Here is a 22,615-nt window from a genome sequence, read left to right on the forward strand (position 1 = left end):
GGGATATGCATGCTTACAGTAACTCTTGAACCTGTTGAACAATTTCAAGCGCTTAGACAAAGGGTAGTAGCCTGCAAAATCAGAGGCTCCTTCACTTTTAATGAAAACAGGCAGACCATTCAAGGAGAAAGAGACTATTAAAGTGTCTTCATCAGGGGAAAATTTGTAGTATGAGCTCACTACTTATTAAAGACCAGGAAACCCATACTTGCAAGCAGGCATTATTAATCTTTCTGCTAAGAGAACTGCTTATTCTAAAGAAGTGTGTGGTGCTGCTGTGCTTCCAAGATACAAGATGACAAATTCATTAAATGTCAAAGGAGCTGTTTATACATCAGAAATGGAGCAGACACGGGCATTAACAGGGCTCTTTGTGTGCCTGAGGTGAGCTGCTTTCTCCCAGCCCGTGCAGTTGAATTCCTCACACTTGTTTGTGGATCAGAAGCTCCACATGAAGAGAGGGTGAGGAGCAAATCTTGGGGAGGCAGAGCAGAGCCAGGCGAAGTGCAGAGCCTGTGCCAGAAAGCTTTTTGCACAGACCTCACATGCCTGTGCTGGAAAAGAGGCGAGAGCTCTGCATCTGGCCCGTGCAGCTGCCAGAGCCACCCCAGGAGTGATGGAGAAAAACAGAGCTGAGGAATGCCAAGGGCAGCAAAACCTCTGCGCCAGCACCAGGACGCGATGCCAAGTGAGGAGCAGGACTGCATGCCTCCACCTTGAAATGGCATGCCTTTTTAATAAAAGAAATTTGGATGGAGGAGCAACTTGCCTGGGCACATCTTTTACATGTTTTTAGACTATGTAAAAGGAATAAATGACCAAAACACTTGTGTCTGCACCTATAGCGAGCCCAGCGGTAGTGTGAAAGCTGCCAGCATAACTAAATGAAATCTGCACTGATGCCAACCACAATCCTCAGCTGAGCAGAATATTGCAGAGCTTGGCAGCTGGGGCCTCTGATTGCCATTCAAACAGGTGGAGAGGAGTACAAATGAGACCTCAGTATCTGGTGATCCCAAAGAATCAATGGATTGAAATTATGATGCCTGAGATTGCAGAAAATGGTAAAGAGAAAAAAAATGGACAAGCGTGAAGCTAAACTAGGACATGAAAATCCAGGGTAGGCCAGAAAACCTTGCATCCCTCAACAACAAAATAGCAAAATCATACTGTATTCCCTATTTGTATTTAGGTCATGGACTTTTTTAAGGCGTAAAAGCACATTAGTATTAGAATAGCCTCTGAAGCAGATGAAGCACATTAACTCTGCAATTCACTGATGATATGACATCAATGTTGTCATGTATCCATTTGCAAAAATCCAGATTATTCCTTCCTTTGATCCCTGGAAAAGAGAAACCTCAGATGCCTTTGAGAAAATTTCCTCATCAATACTGAAGCACTTGCAGAGCAGTCTGCCACAGGGAGGGAAAGGACTGAGATTGAAAATGAAACATTTGAACTTCAGCCTTCCTCTATTCTTCTAAAACAAAGGAATATAGGAGGGGTGCAGAGTCCATGGGGAATTGCCACAAATTAGACAACTTTTTCAGGTCTGCCATGACTTCAGAGCCCAGGCTGGTGGTGAATGAAAGTCATGTCTGTCTGTGGGCTGTTTGCTGGCAGAGGAGTTTAGCAAACGCTTCTGTGGCACAAGTCCTATTGCTGGCTGTCACAATTGACACTAATTAACACCCTTGCTGACAGCCTTGGGGGAAAAGGCCAGGGGCTGGATGGGCACAAAGGCTGGGTTGGCCTATTCCTCCTCCAGCTTGTCTCCTTGAGGGGAGGAATGGAGGCACACTGGGGCATGCTTGGCCTGCCAGGACCTGGTAGTGTCTGTTCTGGGCATGAACACACCAAACTCCACTGCTGGAAATTGCTGGGCTGCCTGGCTCTCTGCAAATCCATTCAATAATAAGAGAAGAACCAGAGGGCGTATTTTACAAACAGAGACATTACAAAGGTAGCCATAATTTAATTGTTTGTCAGCATTCAGTATACTCTCCATTAAAATTCAAAGAATAACCCAGACCCCACAAGAATTAGGGATGAGAAGTATGGTTTATGTAATGTGATTTCTATTTCTTATGCACAGGAGCATTTTTCTTCTAACACTGTGCTGGAAGTGTTAGGTTACCCTGTCAAATTTTTCAAGTCTGCCACTGAGAAGAAGAGACCAATGCTGTGATGAAACTGAAGAAATGTTCTCAGAGATTTTTAATGCACCAGCTTTTCCAGAAGACAGTGACTTTGGTGTGTCATTGAATGAATTCTTCACACTCTAAAAGCTGCTATCCAGTGTGTAAAAGTCTAGAGCCCTTATGCAAACACAGAGTAACCCTGGAAGTTGGACCTTGTTTATACCAACTAGCAAAAGACTGCTACCAAGTGAAAAGCCATACAAACAAATCTGCTAAACAGCGCAGTATTTCTGGGGTAAATCCATCTCAAATTTGGCTTTACTTCAGGCTTCTGTCAAGTAGATGCTCTCCTTACAGACCGTTTAGGGAATCAAAACCAAACAGAGGAATTAATAACACAGTGTAAACCCCTCCACTTTTCATTGTATGCAATCCACTCCCTGGCCAAATTTTTGACCATTTTCCCCACTGCAGACAAAACAAAAAAATAACCTTCCCACTGTTCAGTAAGAATTCCTACAAGTTTAAGGGGAGAAGAGAAAAAATTACTTCATAAAAGGGAGACCTCTAAAAGTAATTCACAGAGAAGAAGCCAAGATAGTATCAAAGATACTTATCAAATCATTCTTGAAGTGAGATCAATTGATTCCTGTGAGTTCCACAGAAACGAAGCGTTAACATTTGGGAACAGACTCCACCTCCTGCCTCCTTTCCAGCACCAACCCATGCCAATCCTTTCGCAAGAGGAAAAATGCATATGGCAATTTTGCAGTTGTAGTATCCTGGGACACTGTGTATCAGGCCCTGGTGCATGAAATGTGATAATTCTTCAAGGTTTTCATACTTTCAGGCTATAGCAAATACAGCATATAAAAGTGTGATATTAATTCAAAACAGAAAACTGAAAAATCCCAACAACTTAGAATCTTGTTTTGCCAGTTTTAATAGGAGAGACTGTTTCTGGATGCTCAAGGATACACCCACAACAGGCTTTTACCTGCTCAAGAATCCACCCACAACAGGCTTTTTTTTCTCATGGCAGGCTGAAGCCTTAAATATTGCATGCAATTTTCAAGGCTTGCAGCCAAATTTCAGGGTAGCAACATGTAAATTCTTAGAAGGCCTTAGTGAGCCGGTTATTCTCATTTGTCCATTCTGATTATTATGGGACTTTTTAAAATGGTAAAATAGTAAAATATACTTACAGGTAAAAGAATTCAGGAAATGAGCACATATTTCATTAAGAGAAGTATTAATTAGCATTTCTGAATGGTTTCACATTCAGTGGCAACATCATTTTGCTTATCAAATGCAAAAGTCCAACCTTCCAGCAGTAAAGATAACAACTACTAAATATTGTTCAAAACATAAACCAGCAAATACTTAGATGCTTGCCTTGCCTTTCCACATGATGCATTACAATAACAGCTGCTATTTTACTTTGTTAACAGCGATTTTTCTCTCACTAAATTAAACAATACCCAAACCAATTTGAGTGCATTTTGGTGGTATCCTGAGTTAAAAATAATTTTGGATAAACATGTTTGACAACTAGTAAGTTAATGAAACATTTATTTCCTCCATATCACATCCTAAGCATTTTAAGTTTTGAAGCCTACATATCTGTGCATCTCCTCATGCTTTGGTTCACATCACAGAGCAATCCTGAAGCACACAAAATGGATTCCCCTTGGATGAAATTTAATTAGAAGATGTGCTCCAATCACCAACAGGCATTCCAGCCACAGGAGAAGACTAGAGCTGATCCAATGGGAAAACCTCAGGAATGCACACAGTAGGGTATGGCCATGGGTTCAGTGCCAAATGTTCTGCTCCAAAAATCCAATTCTGTCAGTCCATACAATTTGTTAATCTAAACACAGCTTGAGCAACAGGAGTTGGGATTAACTTTGAGTATTTATCTCAATTGTCTCCACTCCAGAGTTTCTTCGCATGCTCAATGTAAATGTTTTCAGATATTTCAGTTGCATGGGGCAAAGAGGAATGAACATTTTGGTTCTTTTCACTCCTTGTTGCAGTGACATAAGTGGTGGCTGATGGGAAATAAAACAAATACTGCAGATTGTTTTGATTCCTGTCAAGGCTGTTATTACACTGTTCACATATGACTTTTTTTTTTTTTCTAAAAAACCACTTTGCAGAATAACATGTCTGGTGCTTCACATTGCTGTTGTCAAATAGTCCAGACTATCTCAACATTCTTCCTGTCATATTCCAGAGTATGATCAAAATGATTTTCTGGGTTTCTGAGCTGAGAAAAAACAAGGATTCCCACAATGAATGCTCTTGTTCTTTGGGAGCATCCCCAGTCCTTGAATTCCTGTTGCTCTTCATAACCACATTAAAGATGTGCAGATAAAAACCAGCTTTTTTATTACATTTGGAATAGAAAAGGGCTGTATGTGTAACTTTTAAAATAAATCTCTCAGGCACAGTGATGTTCAGTACATTGCTTTAATTGTTTGGAATCTGAAAGTTAAATTCTATTACCTCCACCACAACTTGAATATGAACTCTGAAGAAATGCTCTTATATGTCAAGTTGGCTGAGCGAGGAGAGCACTATCCTTACAGGGATTTCAAATCAATCCTACTCCAGGAGGTAACTGCCACTACTAATAAGGATTTTGTTTGCAATTTGCTGTACGTTTCCTCAGGATGTCACTTTGCTCATCAAGCAAGCCTGCAGGCACTCACTCCACTCCAAACAATATAAAGCCATTAAATTCTTTTGCCTTGTTAAGGGGAAACACAAACTTCCATCCACCCAAATAGAAAGGTAAGTGGAAAAGTAATGTTCAACCCCATGCAAGTGATTTTTTTCTGTGTTATTATTTTAGCAATGTGAGCTCCCTTCCAGTTTGATCTTTAACTTTTGTGAGACTGTCAGAGTTTCACATATGAAATAAGAGTAATATGTTGGGGTTTTTTTTTTTCAGAAGCAGATCTGCTCTGTTCACTCTCTCCTTATTCTCCATGCTTCTAACAACTTTTGCTTTTTTGGGACATTGCAAATTAGCCCAAACATTTCCAGAGGTAGTTCATCACACTGGACACTCAAAGCGGAAGAAAAGGGAAGTAGAACAGAAATATGATTTTTGGTAGACTGCTCAATGCTGTGCCTGATCCAGCCATTTTGGGTGTTTTAAGCAAAATCTCATTTGTCCATGTAGATCCATTAACTCCAGAGTACTTCAGCAGATTATTGTGCTTTACTCCCCTGTTCTCTTGTCTCTGTTTCTTGCTTAGCACAGCATTAAATACTTCAACTGGTTTACATGGTGTGATTGGTCACCTTGAAGCCAGGAGAAAATGCACTGAGTGTTTGAGAGCTGACTGTGAGCTCTGCTCTTGTGTTGGAACTACACAGACTCTATTCTAAAACTTCACATATTCTATTAAACTCTGATTGTTACCACCTCTCCTTGGTAGCTTTTCTAACTCTAGAGCTCTGCACTGGCATAACTCTTGGCTGTGATCACACCCTGGTAGCACTTGGATATGTTTATTTCCTCTGACTAAAGGGCAGATCTTCCCAGAAATCCATCTCTGATGCTCTGCCCGTTTCGACACTGTCTGAGCACCACAGAGAGATTCTGAGCAAAACAAAGCTGTAAATTATTTACCTGCTTGATTCTAAACCCAAGCAAGCAATGATTTCATCCCTCCACTGCAAGTCCATATAATTTCAGGCAGCCTTAGAGAACACCAGTCCAGCTCATGCCCCACCCAGTTCAGTTAACATCACTGGAAATATTCTGCTTTAAATTTCATACCAGGCTGTACAAAAGACCTTTGCCTGTTGCCATGGGATTCTGCTCCTGATTGTAAGAGATAGACAACATACCTTTTGACAGTTCTTTGCTGTAAATACGTTCCTGTTGTAAATTGACCTCTTATTTTGTGTGTGCCCAGGGACGTAATTCCAATTAAAACTTTGGACTGTGGCTCTCCCATTTGTGTAGCACAAACAGGCACATGCATGAAAGGCTTCTCTACAAAAGGCAGATTACATATGTGATTTGGAAATTGTATTTTTTAAAAAGCAATTACACACATGCTATCAGTAAACTCAGAGCCTACCTTCAAATGTGTGTTACAGCATCTCCCCGTCTCACTTTTGATAATCTAAACTGAGTTTAAAGTCTTATAATTTAAACTGGTTTCTTAAATTCTGATACTTCAGTGCCTTTTCTTTGTAAGTGGAAACAAGAATAACACATGTTGAGGTACAAAATATTTTGAAATCCAGGTTTGACATTCTGATCCATACTCTGTCCCCATGTATATTATGTAAAGAAAGAAAGAAATGGTTTGAATATCTATCTTTTCAGGCTTCATCCAACTTCACAAACACAATCCCAAATTCTTTTGGTCAATACTGATCCATCAAACAGGCTCTGGCTGCATTCCTGGCTTTAAGAAGCAGAAATCTAGGGTTTTCTTTCTATGCTGAAATGCATTATATTGTGTGAAGGATGCAGCCAGTCAGGAGATCAAGGTTGCACTGTGTGACAAACCTTTCTACATCTTTCTTTGCCACTCAGCAGTGATGTTTTAATCACTGACAAATCATCATTAGTGGTCTCAGTGGGCCCACTACAGTGAAAGGAACCCATTAAAGAGAGCCCCATTCAAGTGAGGCTCCCCCATGATGAGTGATGTGTGAGATGTGTCAGTTCACTGAACTTTAACCTGTCCAATGCATTCTATATTTTACAAAGGTTGTAAGGCACTAAATCAAACACCTTATAAAGTTTATGCAGCTTCATCAACATATATGTGATATACTCAAAGACCAAAAAGAATTGTTTGACAAATCCTTTTTCTCTCCAAACACTGACTGCCTTTCATTAGGATTTAACTTTTGCTAACTAAACCTTCATCAGTCTTTTAATTAGTTTCCTGGGGGTTGTTGTCAAAATACCAGTCTGTGCTAACCTGGGTCACACGAGCTGCCCTCCTGAGTATTTGCACAATAAAATGGCAAAGGCACCCCTCATTTCCAAAACACATTTATGTAGCAGAGCATTGGGTCTGAGGTGATCCCAGCTCCTCCAGGACTCCTGTACTCCTGGTTTAAGAGTATTTATCCCCAACAAAATCCCTCTCTGTTATTGCTGGACTTGAAAGCATTTTACCCCAAGGTGACAGAAATTAAAAGAAAATCTTACCAGACTCATGGGCCTTTTGAAAATCATCATTTTGAACTAAAATCTGAGTTTTAGTTTATTTAGAATTAAAGAGATCCCAGAAAATAAACTAAACTAGAACTTTTTGTTTTGCCCACATGGATTTTTCCTTCATGTCTTTTATTTTCTTTTTTCCCCCTTTCTTTTCTTCCCCTTCTCCTATTTATTACTTGAAAGCTATTTATGTCCCCTATTCCCATTAAGGCTAAACATTTGCTATTAATTTTAAATGCTTTCTTCATTGTGTCACTGAACCATAACGCATTTTTTAGCTAAATTTGTTTTCTTTCATGTCAAGGGATGTGGCTTTGGAGATATACAATTAATATATTTTCTTACCAAAAATAAACCCCAAAAAACCCACACAGAAAAAGAACAGAAAAGTATTTTTGCTAAGAAAAATAAATATTTGCTAAGAAATTTGTACAGCTGTGGGAATTTAGTCCTTCTCAAGCACACCATAGTACACCCTTCTTTTATCCCTTACTGAATATAAACTTGCTATGATTATTGGGCCAGTAGTAACTTGTAGTTATTGTTGTATTTGTCCATAATCACGCAGCTCAAAATACAGGATGCAGCATCTTCAGCTATTAAAAAAACCCCATAAACTTTAGAAGCTCAATTCAAGCTCCACTCCATAGCGGCAGATCCTACAGGAAAAAAAATAATAAAAATCACAGTTCTACTTGATTTCTTTTCAGATGAAGTCATTTTGCTGATCACCCTCATTGTCTTTCAGAGTACCTCTGCTGGCTCTGCCACCTATTTTGTGAGCCGTGCATTGTTACATCTAATTTATTCTTTAGTTTTGCTGGTATCAAACACTCTGTGTTTTTGACTGCTTTCGTGCTCTGGGATGTCACTCCTGAGGGGTTGGAACTCCTCAGGTCAAGACAACTGCACAGAAATTTGGGGCACAGCATCCATTTTATCCTAAGGAGATTTCAGCTCCTGTATCATGAAATGCAGTCCCGTGAGCAGGGAGTGCCTTTCTGGATTTGCTTGTCCAAGGTAAATCCATCACAGCTGAATTGCCAGCCACATTTGGAGGAAATCTTGCCAGCCACATTTGAAGGAAATCGGGAATATGCCATTATTCTGGCTCTGGATCCTAAATGGACCATCTGCCTGAGCCGCCTGCCCAAGTCCTGGGCAGAACAAAAGTTCAGTTGTGTCTGTCTTCTCTGTGTCACAGGAGCACACAACAGTTTCAGTTACAATAAAAAAAATTGTAAAAGTCATATTATTGCCATATTACTGTACCACAAGCATATTTGTAACTCCACAGCATCTCCACGTTCCTCTGAGCTGGGCTGTGTGTCTGTGCTCCAGTGGGGCAGTTTTTTAAATACCAGCATGGACAGGGTGTTTCTTTCTGGAACTGATCGTCTATGAACAATACAGATAAAACAGGGGAGAACATGTTCTGGCTTTCCCAGGCACTGATGTGTGACCCACAGAGCTGCCTCAGGTAGCACAATGGTGTTGTGTAAAGTTTCAGGAATACGCTGCACATTTCCAAATTCGCTCAGCTTTTTGCTGGGAAAGCTCTGAAGCTACACTGATGAGTTGTGCAACCTAGTGCCCAGCTTTTCCAACTTTTTCTTTTTTAACTGTTCCTATAGATAAGTCCATAGAGATACTGTTCATATAAACAAGGGCTCTGTTTTGCATTTAACTTGGCAAATAAAGACCTAAATACACAAATATACAAAATTTAATCCAAAGCGTCTCTGCTGTTGATATAGAGTTTGCAGTAAATAGAAGATAAAATATGTAAATATTTGAACAAAAATATAATTAAAATAAATGAGAGAAACTCATGTTTTCACATCTGGTCATTGGTGCCAATTGCTGGCCTCACATTTCATTTTCAGGACTCAGTTGATTAAGGTAGCCATGACATATTTTGTGTCAAGAAGCCATTCATGTCTATAAAGATATGTACCCCAACCTCACTCTCCCAAAATAGCAAATTCCTTCAGATTTTGTTAGACATGCAAATGCTGCAGCTTCACTGATGTTCATGGAAGGGATCTGCCTCACTTGGGATACATGCAAAAGAGTTTTATTACTTGTTGGGTTTTTTTTCTCTTTTTTTTTTTTATCACCTGCTGCTGTTTTTCCAACTCCTCACTTTCAAATACAACTTAAAAACACCCAGCCACCCACAAAGTCCATTCCCTAGCAACAAAACTCCATTAGAATGAATGTTCTAGGAATGATGGTCCCTTACTACAATAATTGAATTATAAAATCCACCTTGGCATCCTCACTCTGTATCCAGCACCAAGTGGACAAGGCTGGGAGGCTCCTCCCCTCCCTGGTATATCTCAGCCTTGGTGTTGAGGAACTGTCTTCTCCTGGGATGAGAGCCTAATTTATCATCTCTGTAATGATGCATGTTTCTTGTTTCATCCAGCTGCCTTCTTTGGGAGAAATGGACAGCTAAATAGATTTAAATAGATTATATCCTAATTAATAATTAACATTTAAAGCAGATATACAAAATGGCTCACAGCCAAGTGGGAAATAAACCCTTTTCTTCAAGCTACAATTAATTTCTTCCAGAGATGAAATGATAAGAAGTACAAGAAAATATTTAGCAACATTTATCTGCACGTTGAAATAGAACTATTATGACCTGAAAAATGTGTGGAAAGGTTCCTGACATCTGGTCCTCCTTGATAATATTCTTCCATGGTGCTCAAACAAAATGCTGAATAACAAATACACCACAGAGCTCTGCCTCCTATCCCACAAAGTCTGCTTTTCTCTACTTGTTTTTTCCATCCCCTTTGTATAAAAATTAAATAAAATATATGAAATTAATCCAGTGAAGAAAAAATATCCTAGGATTCAGAGGAGAAATCCTTAAATTTCTACTTGTTCTCAGCAAAGTCTGGAAAAAAAAGTGAGATTGAACACTGACCAGCTTTGCAGACCCTCTTACATTGCAGGGCCACTTTGCTGCCACTTTTAAGCTCCAGGCTGCTGGGCTGTGAATGTAGGAAGGGATATTCCATGGCATTTGGAGACAAGCCTGGAAACATGCATTACATATATTTAATGTAGTAAATAAAGCATTCTTCCCCCATAGCTCCAGCAATGCAATCCAGTGCTGTTAAACTCCGTGCTTACATTTGCCTTTACTCGATCCCTTTCTATCCAGAGAGCATTTCCTCTTCCCTCCAAACACAGCTGCTCTAATCCCAAGGCTCAGAATAAGCCACATTTCAGCACAGGCAGCAGGGGCAGAGGCCAAGGAGCCAAGGCAGACCTGCCAATTCTCCAGGCTGCTGTCACTCCCTCTGCCCCAGGTCTCCACAGGTGATGTTTCCCTCTATTTCCATATTTCCATTCTATTTCCCTCTATTTCCATATTTTGGAAACAGCAGGCAGAGATGGGGTGGTACCATGTGCTCCACCCTCATTTTTGATGTATATGGGGCCCTGAGGAACCTGATTTAGGGGAGAGGAATCCTCCCTGCACATGCCAGGGAGGGGAACATGATGATTTTTACCATCCCTTCCAGTGCAAGCCATTCTATGATTCTATGATGTATTTCAGGTGGAAAAAACATGAAGGACTGAGCTCTTTTCCAGATGGGGACCGCACCCAGCAGAGGACTTACCTGCTGATGGATCCTTTGGCACCACTGCAATAACCCAGATAATTACAAATTGTTATCTTGAGCCAGAGCCTACAGGTCAAACTGGCCTAGAGGCTTCAAATGGAAGTTCCCATCACCTTTGAGTGAGTGAACATTAAAAGAAAGGAAACAGACTTTATCTTTAAGGCTGTGCTAGGCAAACATCTCTTGCAGAAAGTGAATAATAAATATGCTGTGTGCCATAGTAATGTCCGTGGGGGGAGGTAAGGAATTGCTATAAAACATGGTATTCTAACTACTACAGATGTTGCTGCTAGAATTTACAGTTTTCCCTGTGTGCTTATCTCTTCTCACCAGTTTCTGCACATTGAATCACATTCAAACATGAGCCATTTGAAGCCATCTTTTTATTATTTTAACCTTTTTTGTGTTTTGGAGCTACTATTAATTTCTTCTGTGCTATTCTGTAATGTTAAATAGATTCAAGAACTGTATTTACAAACCACATGCAATCCTATTTTGGCACATGTAAATTACATGCAAATACATTCTAAATTAGTTTGTTTATCACTCCAGAATTCTAATCCAAAGGTTTTGTTTTTTAAATTTAGTTTTTATTCTGACATGTTTACAAATGAGTTTGGCTCTGGAAAATAACTTAATAAACTCAGGGTTAGCTATGCAATTAGAGGAGGCATTGGGGAACCATAAAACCTGGAAAATAATATTTACATCTTTTGTACATCCAAGATTCCACCTTTTTTTCCCCTCCCTTAAATTCATCATTTCAAAATATTGCTGTTATTTTCGTATGAGGACAAACAGCAAGAACTCATTTTTATAACCAATGACCCCTCTTTCCAACGAGCAATTCATGGGGTAGCACTGGATAAAATGCATAAAGTAGAAGATTTCATTATAAAAAAAGAGAAAATGAAAAATAACTGAATTAACATTGATCATGACTTTTCAACAGCATTCCTTATTATTACGGCCAGGCAAAATCTCCTGTGGGCAGTAAAGCTTTCCCATGTATTATTAGCCCTCTACAGAAAGCTATGAAAAGACACAAATCTGTTTTGTCAAAGGACAGAAGAGCATTTAGTTATAGGAGAAAGTATGGCCATAATCCATTGTGGGGTTGAAGGTGAAGAAAACAGAACTATAACACGGAGCCTTAAGAGAGTAATACCCTGAAGTTAATTCCTGAGCTCCATGGCCAGGCTGGCCAGGCTGCAGGGAGAGCTCACTCCCAGGGCAGCCTGGCATCTCCAGGTTTGTATTTATGGGCAGCAGCACTGCTGCCTGCCAGCCCTGCTCGTGCTGGGTGCTCCCAGAGGCGTTTTTGGGATGCCAAAAGGGGCCACTCAGCTGGTATGAACACCAACACCCTGGCAGAGCTGTCCCCCAGAGGGGGGAATGCCTTGCTTGGCTGTGCTGCTGCTGGGGATTCAGCCCAGAGCCCAAAGGAGACATTCAGGAAAGTTTTCCAGTCCATGGATAGATATTTCAGTGCTTGGATAACAAAACTGCATGCAGCCCATCCCCTGGAGTGAGGGGGCTCAGCTCGGGATCAGCGTGAAGTCACTCTCGCTGTTGGGTTCGTCCAACCTCCAACAAGAATGAGGGGTTTGGTCCAAGTCAGCTGCAATTTAAGTGCTCTGGACCAGATCCCAAAGCAAACGTGCAGCAAGTCTAAGTGAGGGTTCCTTTGGCATCAGCCACAGGCCCTACACCCTCACAGGCCCTGGAAGGAAGGGAACAGGCAGCAGGACAACAGGATTTGGCATCACTGTGATGCTCCCTGGAGGATGGGCAGAAAAATCAGGGTCTGTACAGTAATCCTTCCTTCCTTCCTTCCTTCCTTCCTTCCTTCCTTCCTTCCTTCCTTCCTTCCTTCCTTCCTTCCTTCCCATAGTCCCCAGAGGATAAGGACAAGGGATGCAGCCGTGCAACAGGGCAGGTAATAAAATAAGGCATCATGAATAACACAAACTCATGCTATCTCCTAGGTATTTGGAAAATAGTTATTTTCATTTTGGTTCATATGGCCCAGAAATGTGACTCTGGTTTATGCTGCCTCCTCCCTTATCCTCTCTGCCTTGTGCCCCTTCCCCTCCTGTGCCCGGCTCCTCTGGCAGCACTCTGTCCTGGCACTCTCAGCAGGGTCTTGTGCCACGTCAGGAGCAGAGCCTGGTGCTCAAACAGAGTTTCACCTTCCTTTAACTGCTTCCTAAGGACACTGCAGTGCTGCCACTCTAGCAGTCCTCACGTTATCTCATTTAGCAGCAGCTCAAATGACTCCCTCCCAAACTGCACTGAGCTGTGTGATGAACAAGTCTCTTTTCCACCATGGCTTATGCTGCACTTACAGTCAGAATTCACAGAACAAGCACACCTTCCCCATTCAAATCTCCGCTAAAAATTCCTTTGTTACAAGCTCAAAATAATAATAAGGGCTCTGGGTTATCCTTTCTTGTGGGTTTCCCTGTGACCTTGGCTGACTGCTTTAACAGAAATGTTCTGCATACAAAAAAAAATGAGCCCACTGGCAATCCTTAGAAACAAATGAGCTTAGGAAAAGAGCTCTGTGCAGTTCATGCTCCCCTCTTCCTCAGTCCCACTCATTGCTGCTCTATAATCACCACTGTTTCTGCTATTTTCTGTTACATCAGAGATTGGAGGAAATGGGAGCAAAGAGGCACAGTTCTATAAAAATAACATTTTCTTTTTGACATTCTCTTTCCATGTTTCCCATCCACTGCCCTGACCTTTGTCTACTTAAGTTGCCAGTTATTCAGGAGCAGCTTTGTGTCACTGCATCCAGCAGGATGACACCCCTGTGGACTGGGGTACATGGATGCTGCTAAAATAGAAATTAAAAAAAAAAAATACACAAGCTAAGATACAGGCCCAGTGTAATTCAGCTGCACTGGGATAACAGCACCCTAAAGCCAGTGAGAAAAAGACTTGGGGCTTATCTGTCTCTGGCACAGAAGCCAGGTAACAAGGCTTGGAGGGAGCTGTCCCCACAATGGTGAGGCTGCAGCACAGCTCTGCTGTTCAGGGCTCTGCTGGCTCATGCATTTCTGCACTGTGCTCTATTTTGTAGTGTCAATATAATCCTCTGCTGCCTTCTAGATATTTAATACAATGATTTCCACTTAGTCCTCTTCAGGTGGCTCAGCAAGAAGAAATGTGCCTAAGTGAAGAGTGACAGGTGACCTTGAGAATTAAAATTTCATTAAAAAGGAAGAATGTTTTCCATCCTTTCCATCTGATACTGAAGAAATGAGGGGTTTATGAGAAAAAAAGTTTCTATTTTAAGTTTTCCCCAAGCTTATACAAGAAGAGGATCACAATACACCTGTGCACAGACTTGCTGATTTTCAGTTCCTCTAAATGAGTGAGATGCTCATTGTGAAGTATAACAGAAAGCATTATGTGCAAACATTTACAGCATAAAAAGCCTTGTCACCTGGGATACTTGCTGCTCCTGAAAATTCTGATCAAAGATAAGAACCAAGACAACTCACTGTAATCAATTATGCACAGATAGTCCTCAGCCTATGCGCAATTCATAAAAATAACACTAAAAACATAACGTGGATTTACATGCAGAAATGAAATGTGGACATGGTCAGAACACTAATCTTCTGATTGCTATCTTGAATTGGCAGTGCTGGCACTTTGAGCAGGTCCCTGGCTCCTGCTCACACCAGAGGAGCTGCAGAGCCACAGCCCAGGGCTGCAGGTGACATGAGGCAGCGCCCAGGGAGTCAGGGCTGCAACAACCTGGACATGGGTTTTACATCCATGCAGGCAGGGATAATTAATCCCCTCATGGTGCATGGAAAGCCTTCATTTGACAATCTGACTGAATTTAACAGAGGAACAATGCCCAGACATATCCCATGTGCAGCACAGGGCCCCTCTATGTCACCCCCTGTACATGGACTGACCAGAGGCAGTGGTCACCCTCCCATATTGGCCACTAAACCCAAAAGGCAAGTTGAAGATGCATGAAGATACTTCTTCAACTGCCTGGTTTCAAGCAGGTATGAACATGCTCCGATTGTTGTCCTCACAAGTACCAAACTCACACTTCGAGGCCTTTTCTATGTCTTTCCCACCCACCCTTATAACAGCAAAGCCAAGGAATTCATGTTGCAATATCAATCCTCTCATCAGCTTTACACTCCTCAAAACCTGTGAAATATTTAGATTTCCACTTGAGGATTTGTTCCTGTTTTGCAGTAGCTGACATCCTTTCCTCACAGGTGTTACACATTTTTGCCCAGGTGAGCCCCAAAGAGTACCCAGTGATTTAATGAGCAGATCAATTACTGTTCATAAGAAAAGATACTGTCTCTTTAAAGGTTATTTGAAGGTTGATTGCTATCTTATTGCTTATATCCTGCAAATCTATTCAGCCTTATGAATGAATTTGACCTTTTTATACTTACTGGGGGAAAAAACAGAACAGAAGTTAATTTAGAGCTCTATAATACAACACTTTTTCCCAGAGAAATGAAAGGGCATTCAAATCGATACCTGCACAATAACACTCTGATGAATGTTTGCACCCAATTTTCTCATTTTGCTAACTTGAGATTGGGCATTTTGAATAGTTCTCAAAGAACATATTCTTTATGTGCTGTGAAGTATGTGGTATTGTGTCCAAACAATGCTAGAGGATAATCATTATAGGAGTGTCACTGGGCCTGAAAAGGTCAGTTAGTTAGAAATGTCAGCTTTCAATGCAACTGTGCTGGACCTTCCCATGTAAGGAACCAATTAAAGGGACATGCCAAGGTGCATGGAAACACCATGGTGACCCAGAATAATAATAAGGAATTGTGGTAAAGCTTGATATTTTTCTTCAAAAGTAATGGATTAGCCTTTAGAATATCTTCTCTGCAGTCTTATTTTGACTTTGCAAATATCACTTCTTCTACATGTATCCAAAAAAAAGGTCACTTTTTTAAATGCAAAGGTGGGGATGAAACAGCCTCACTAAAAGTAAACATTCTGCAAACAAATGGGGATAAAGTTCTGGTTTCATTATTGAATCAAAAAAAAGTGCCATTTCTGTAGAACTCAAAACAGGGATATTGGAGATGGATGTGGGTGATGGTGGGGAACACAGGTAGAAATAGGTCAGGGGACAGGCAGAAAGATCAGTGAGGATTTATTCTCTTGGGACATGGTGTGAGGGAAGGGAAAAGACACTGCAGTAGGAGGCATCTCTGCAATTATTATTCTGGCAAACACAGAGGCATAACTGAGAATTAGGAAGGTACTGATCTGCATGAAAGAGTAATTACAAGCAACAATATTATTTCTCCTTATCACAGCAAATGGAAATTCTTACAGCTCTTCAGATGAGAAATTGGATATAGTAAAATTTCCTAATTAGCCTCGGGACAGCTGAAGCCAACCTAATGACACAAAAAAAAGGAAAAGAGTCCATGCCTTCCTTCTGCTCTCTGTTAGTACAATTATCTTGCTAAAGTTTCATCAAGTCTGGAAAAAACTTCTTCCTGTGGCTTTATGGTTCAGCTAAGACAGGCAGCACGAGAATTTCACTTTGAGCAGAGATTTTAGCATTTATATTTTATTTTTATGGTGGAGAAATTCTTGTACTGTGGGTTCAGACAATCCATTGCCATGCTGAGCAGTGAGATTCTGACTCCCCCAGTTATCTCATATTATTGTGGGCAAACGGGTGGATTAATACCCAGTGATATGGGAAATAATTCACTGAGCATTAAAAGACTCAATTATTACTGGAATTTTAAGTAATTTCTTTTCTCCACCAGCTTTACAAGTAAAAGAATGTGTGAAGCTTCACTAACAAACATGAGCAGTGGTTAAGTTATGCTGTTTAAAATCTTCAATGCCATCCTTTGACACATACTTAGACCAAAATCAATGTGCTATTAATTAATAAGGACTTGCAAAAAAAAAAAAAATGTCCCCGAGTTTTAGCAGCAAACAACTTTCTGTCACATTTTATTAGTTGGTATCATTTTTACTAATACCTGTCTTATAGCTTCATGACTTTGAGTTCATATTATTTTCATGCTTCAATTAGAAAGAAGTTGATAGCCAGACTATCCAGGAAGGTAATGGAAAAGTCTTGTAGCAGGGCTTAGTGGTGAAATTTATAGTTAAATGAAACTTTGAAATATACTATAAAACTTCTCCTTCCTTTACGCACTTTTACTTGAGGTCTCATAAACAGTAATATGTAGAAATGCAAAACTTAATCAGCTAAAAAATATAGCAAATCCCACATATCACTTTATGCAATGCCAGGAGAGCAGAAATATATTTTCCTAACCAGAGGAAATTAACTAGGCAACAGTCCTATATCTATAATTTAAAGCAGTAAAATATGTATGGCAGAAGCTAAAGCCACCTTAAAAGAATTCAGGGTAGCAGTATATCACAAATTAATGAAATGGAGACATTTTTAGAGCATGCAGCACTGATGATATTAAAGGGGGGAGAATATTTCACCACATAGATCAGACTGATAAATACTTTTAAAATCAAGCTTTTTTTCCCTGTTTAAAAGTGTAAGATCTTGAATGTTAGGAGGAAGCACGTAGAAGCCATTAACACTTCTGACCAAATCTCAGTAGAGATTAGGATTATTTTACTCTGTCCCTGCCTGTAAAGCTCTGATGGGGTTTACACATTAGGAAAATCTGAGTAAATCAAAAGCCAGGAATTACAGAGTCAGCACTTACATTTTTCCATCTAAAACAGAGCCGAAAGAAACTTAAAAAAATTACTTTATATTCCGTGCTGTAGCCAAGCTGGACACTACGGAATATTCAACTACCCCAGGTTTTTTAAATGCAATCAATTTACTGCTGCCAAATGTAGTAGGTTTATGTACATCTGGGAAACATGCACCTACGGGGCTGATGAATTTCTCCTGACATTGCACTGATTTCAAGAGAATGTTATTTTAAATTGGCAGTAGAGAGACTGGTAGAGAAGGATAAAGCCCTGAGGATGGCTGAATCAAAGAGAATTTCAAAAGAATTTTCCTGATGGTTCTTGGATAATATCACATGTTAGCTATTTTCAAAGCCAATAGTTTCCAACACACTTCCATTTATGGTATCAATAATTAAAAAATACTTCAGTGGGAGAGGAACTTACCTTACTGAGAAGAGAAATTGGAAAGCTGTGTTATTATCATAAACACAGGAGATGCAAAAAGCTGTGTCTCCATGGAAAAGCTATGGAAACAGGGGTATCTTATTTGCAGCTATTGAGTGGTTACCACAAAATGTGATGTGATTGCATGTGCGTGTTCAAAGTGCTACTAGAACATGATCACAGAGAAATGAAGGGCAGATCCTCGTCTCCTTTGTGCAACAAGGCCAAATTAAACCACCTCAAGCTTTGGTCCTACACCTCAAAGACAACTAGAATAGCACTAAAGAAATGTTTTGGATCCAATTCAGGGGTAAATCTGTGTTTAAAGAAAATTTAAATTACCAAAACTTAAATCTCATTATGTCCCACTCCCTGCCAGCATGTCCCTGCCAGCTCCTAATGAATTTTTAACATCCTTCCCCCACCCCACTGCGCACACCAGCCCTGACTCGGGCACCCTGAACTGTACAGCAGCACTCTAATTGCACCTCACATGTCAAGGGGCAAGAAGAAAGCAGTGTGGTGAGAGCATTGATAAATTTAACTTAACATTCCTCCAGCTCCTCAGCAGCAAGACAGAGCAGAGAACTCCCCTCCACATTTTACAGGGGTGTCAGTTACTTCAAAGGAATATATTGGAGCACGAGGGAGCCTGGCTTGCTCCCAGCTTATGCATCATTTGTGTCTGGCTGTTTCTGGAGATCCACAGCAAAGAAAAGACTTCCTCCAGTTTGGGGCATGGTGTGGAGTTTGCCATACCTGCTTTATTAGGGTGCTGGAAGAGGTGAGCCCTGCATGTTGCATACAAACAGTGTAGTTGGAGCTGCAGCTCCAGCCATCTGTATTCCTGTTCCTTTCATTTTTTTCACTTTTGCCCAGGCTTGTTTCAGTCCAGGGTATAGATTAATGGTCTATATCTGTTCAGTTTAGCATACAGATGTGCTTTTAAGCCCAGCACCTGTTCAGGCAGGTTTCAGGAAGCCAAGCACCCATTGCTTGGGGGTTGGAAGCCATGTGGAGCAGGGCAAGAGGCAGCTCTGGGTCACTCTTGGTGTGGGTTCAGCACAGCATAGGCAGGGGTGAGGTTCAGGGAACAAGAAACAAATTCTGATCCTTCTGGGGGTGATTTCTGGGGCATCATGCAGCAGCCATGGCCATGGAGAGCAGGGTGACTGCCATGAGACAACATTAAGGTTTCTGTGATTCTACAAACTCCCTTTAAATATTTTGGCACCTGAGTCTCAACAAAACTTACATTAATGGCATTATTTAACCTTGCAATTAGTTTCATTAATTGGCTGATTAGTTTTTGGAAATTGTTTCAGTAGCACATGGAGAACAGCTGTTGTACTATGTGCAAGGCATCACCATCGATTCTCGACTAAAGGTAGAAAAACTGCTTCAAGAGCTTCACACACACACACACAAGAAAGAGAGATGATATTCATTGTGACAGAAGTGCAAATCTCAGAGGTCACCTTTTCTTTTGAAGCCCTTTGTCTATTCTTACAATTAAGCAATAGGGTTTTGGTGGCCGACACCCCTTGTGGGACACGGAGGACTTTCACAATTCCAACTAAAGCTGTGTGACCTCTGCCAAAAGCAAAGGCTGCCTGCCTGCGGCAAGGTGGAGAACAGAAACAAGTCCCAGAGGATTGGCAGGTGCAACTAAACAGCTCAGCCCCTCATTTGAATCAGTAAATTAAGGGTTGACAGTGATTATGGCTGATCTCAGCCATCATAACTGATATCACGACTTTGTAAAAGCAGACTGTCAATGTCAGATCTTAGAACTAGGACTCAAAGAATTAAATATTTTAAAGTAGCAGTCTCCAAAGACAGATAAAAGCCCCAAGGCTATGATTTATTTTATTTTATTTTTGTATTTGTAGGGCTGAAAGTAGACCCTTTAATCCACAGGCTGACATTTTCCAATCCTACTAGGAATTGAGTGCCTAACTTTTTCAACCCCTTTGAAAAATCTCAGCTTTAGGCTCTTTGGTAAGTTTGGCCTGATCCAGCACCAAGCTTCTTTTGAAAATGCCTCTACTGAAGGAAAAACTACAGGCACTTTATTATGTAATCGTGAACAAATATTATTTTCTCCCCTCTGTATACAGTTATGGTAGATTTCTGGTTAAATATCAAAGGCTAAAATTTGCATTTCAGAAAAGGTATAGAAAAGGTATTTTCTTTGTTATAGAAAGCTTTCCCCCCACTTTTAGTGCAGCATGCTTACCTACACAGTTATTGAAGATTCTTCTAATTGCTATGTTCATTTAGTAGATTGCTTTATTAAACAGAGACCTGATCAGCTATTTACTGATCACATCTACACACAAACTCAACCCAATCAACCCTTTTACACTGAATAGTGTGTCAGAAATTACGAGAAAAGTATCATAAGTTTGTTTTACAGAAAAGTCTCATATTAAGTAATTCTGGTCCCCAACTCTCATTTCTCTTATTGAAAAAGTGCCGGTAGAGTTTGGTGCCCTTATCCAAGATCTGAGTGTGTGCTATGATTAAGACCTTCAGACATCTTGTTTTTTTTTCTTTTTCCTCTAGAAACAGGGAATGCTGAAGATATGGAAAATGAAAAATGTGCCATGTTTGTCCTTGAAGTTACAGTTAGAATAGTGACAATAGCTGTATCACACTGTATTGTTGCTTTTATCAGCAAGTGCCCTGAGCATACATTAACATAATTGCAAACTGCGTGAAAAGTGAACATGCAAAAATGTGATGCAATTGCCAATAGCCTCAAACATCTGTCCCAACAAAGTGTTCCTCCTCCTTATTTTAATTCTTATTATTTTAACAAGGTTAGTGAAGGAGAAACCATGTCACAGATTATATCTACATTCAGAGTGTCAGAACAATTATTGATGTGAAATTGTTATCCAAGCAAATGTGTGTCACATTTTGCTCACTTCCCATAACACCTGTTCACTCTGCTAGCACATTATTACCAGTTAAGGCCAGAATTCATTAGTCCCAGTTAAAGCCCACCTGAAAGCTTAATTCATACACATATCTGAAAAATGAACAAAGTTAAACCAAAATATGGTGCTATTTGAGCAGGGCTTCATCTGAAGGTGGTGGGAGGCAAACTTCTGTAGCAGCTAATGGAAAGAAAGTGAGCCAGGGAAATAGGAATAAATTAAAAGCCCCCCAGCCTTAAGGGCTGAGATCACAGAGGAGCACAACTGAACCAACCTTCATTTCCACCACAGTGCTGAGACCTTCAAAACTCACTCTTGCCACAGCCCCACACTTTCCCAATAACAACAAATTTTGGTTTATCTCCTTGACAGATAAATTACAAAATCAGAAAGCAGATGGTTTAAGGCATTTTAATTCCACCTAAATATTTCCTGCCCCACTTTGGGGTTCTCAGCCCTGAGCCTGGACCTTGTGTCTCCTTCCACACACATTGAGTGCCACCATCTCCCAGCTCCCCAGACTGCTCCCGTTTGCCACCAAGGAAAGTCAATCTTGCCTTTCTGTGATACTTGAACACACTCTGTGAATTTGAGGGCATCTGCCCTGCAGATATACCACTAACTGTAACCCCAGGAGGCTTAAAGAAATATCAGCACTCCAATTCATAGAGTAAAGGTCTGAGGAGGCAGCTCTGTGAACGGATAACTGCCCGGGGCTTTGCCGAGCACAATATAGCTGTCACTTGTTATTAGGTGAAAGATTTTCTGGGGAACAGTGTTTTTCATTTTGCATGTCAGAGACAGGGGAAAAAACACATTTAGACAACCATCTCTTTAAGAAAAGAGAAGAGAGCGGCGCGGCAGAGCTCACTTACCGGGGCTGGTTATTGTCAGGAGGTCAAGCCGCCGCTTCTGCTGAAAAACAAATTATAAAGGAATTGTTAAAAGGGGACTAATTTTAGCGGGTCAGCTTAGACCTGCAAAGTAAGTGTTCTGACATTTACAGCAGGATTAATTACAAGTTACATGGCTCACTGTAACTCTTTTGGAAGGGATCCACATGTACTTTATGAGGGAGTAAAATCCCCTTCCTCAGTCCTTTTAATGTGTTTTTATTTGCCCTTATAAAGTGTTACTATTTTTTTTTTGGAACATATAGTTGAAATGAATAGCTGGAAGCACAGATGGACCGATATATTTATAAAAGTGATTTCTGATTCCACAGGGAAGAAGACACGGAACCAGGACAAGCAACTCTAAATTCTTTATTCATATCAATCATTGACTCAATGCCTGTATGTGATCAAACACAATTATATTGCCTTGGGGTGAACCTTTCAAAGACGTGCAGGAGGATCTAGACAAACTCAGGACTGATAGAAAGGAAAGCTTCTTTACATGCTGAGTGCAGTCAGCCCATGGATCTTGCTGCCACTGGATATCCCTCATCCCAAAAGCTTGCCAGATTTGATCATCACTGGATATGTGTACAGACAGCAAAATACAGGCAGTTATTAT

At 40.6% G+C, this 22,615-nt stretch overlaps 1 protein-coding gene across 6 annotated transcripts in view; it reads right to left on the reverse strand.

Annotated features, from left to right (window-relative positions):
• The window catches only part of LOC135451325 (cytosolic carboxypeptidase 6-like), an 876,962-nt gene that overhangs the window by 392,283 nt on the left and 462,064 nt on the right, over positions 1-22,615 (reverse strand). For 5 of the 6 annotated variants that reach the window (XR_010441278.1, XR_010441279.1, XM_064720414.1 and 2 more), the window contains one exon: positions 21,973-22,012. Coding sequence is in view for 4 of the 6 variants with exons in the window: in XM_064720414.1 (XP_064576484.1) it covers positions 21,973-22,012 (40 nt within the window). In the remaining 2 variants the exon portion in view is untranslated. The remainder of the gene's footprint in view (positions 1-21,972; positions 22,013-22,615) is intronic. The other variant, XM_064720413.1, reaches the window with a different exon arrangement.

This window comes from Zonotrichia leucophrys, chromosome 8 (genome assembly GCF_028769735.1).
Source record: "Zonotrichia leucophrys gambelii isolate GWCS_2022_RI chromosome 8, RI_Zleu_2.0, whole genome shotgun sequence".
NCBI lineage: Eukaryota > Metazoa > Chordata > Aves > Passeriformes > Passerellidae > Zonotrichia > Zonotrichia leucophrys.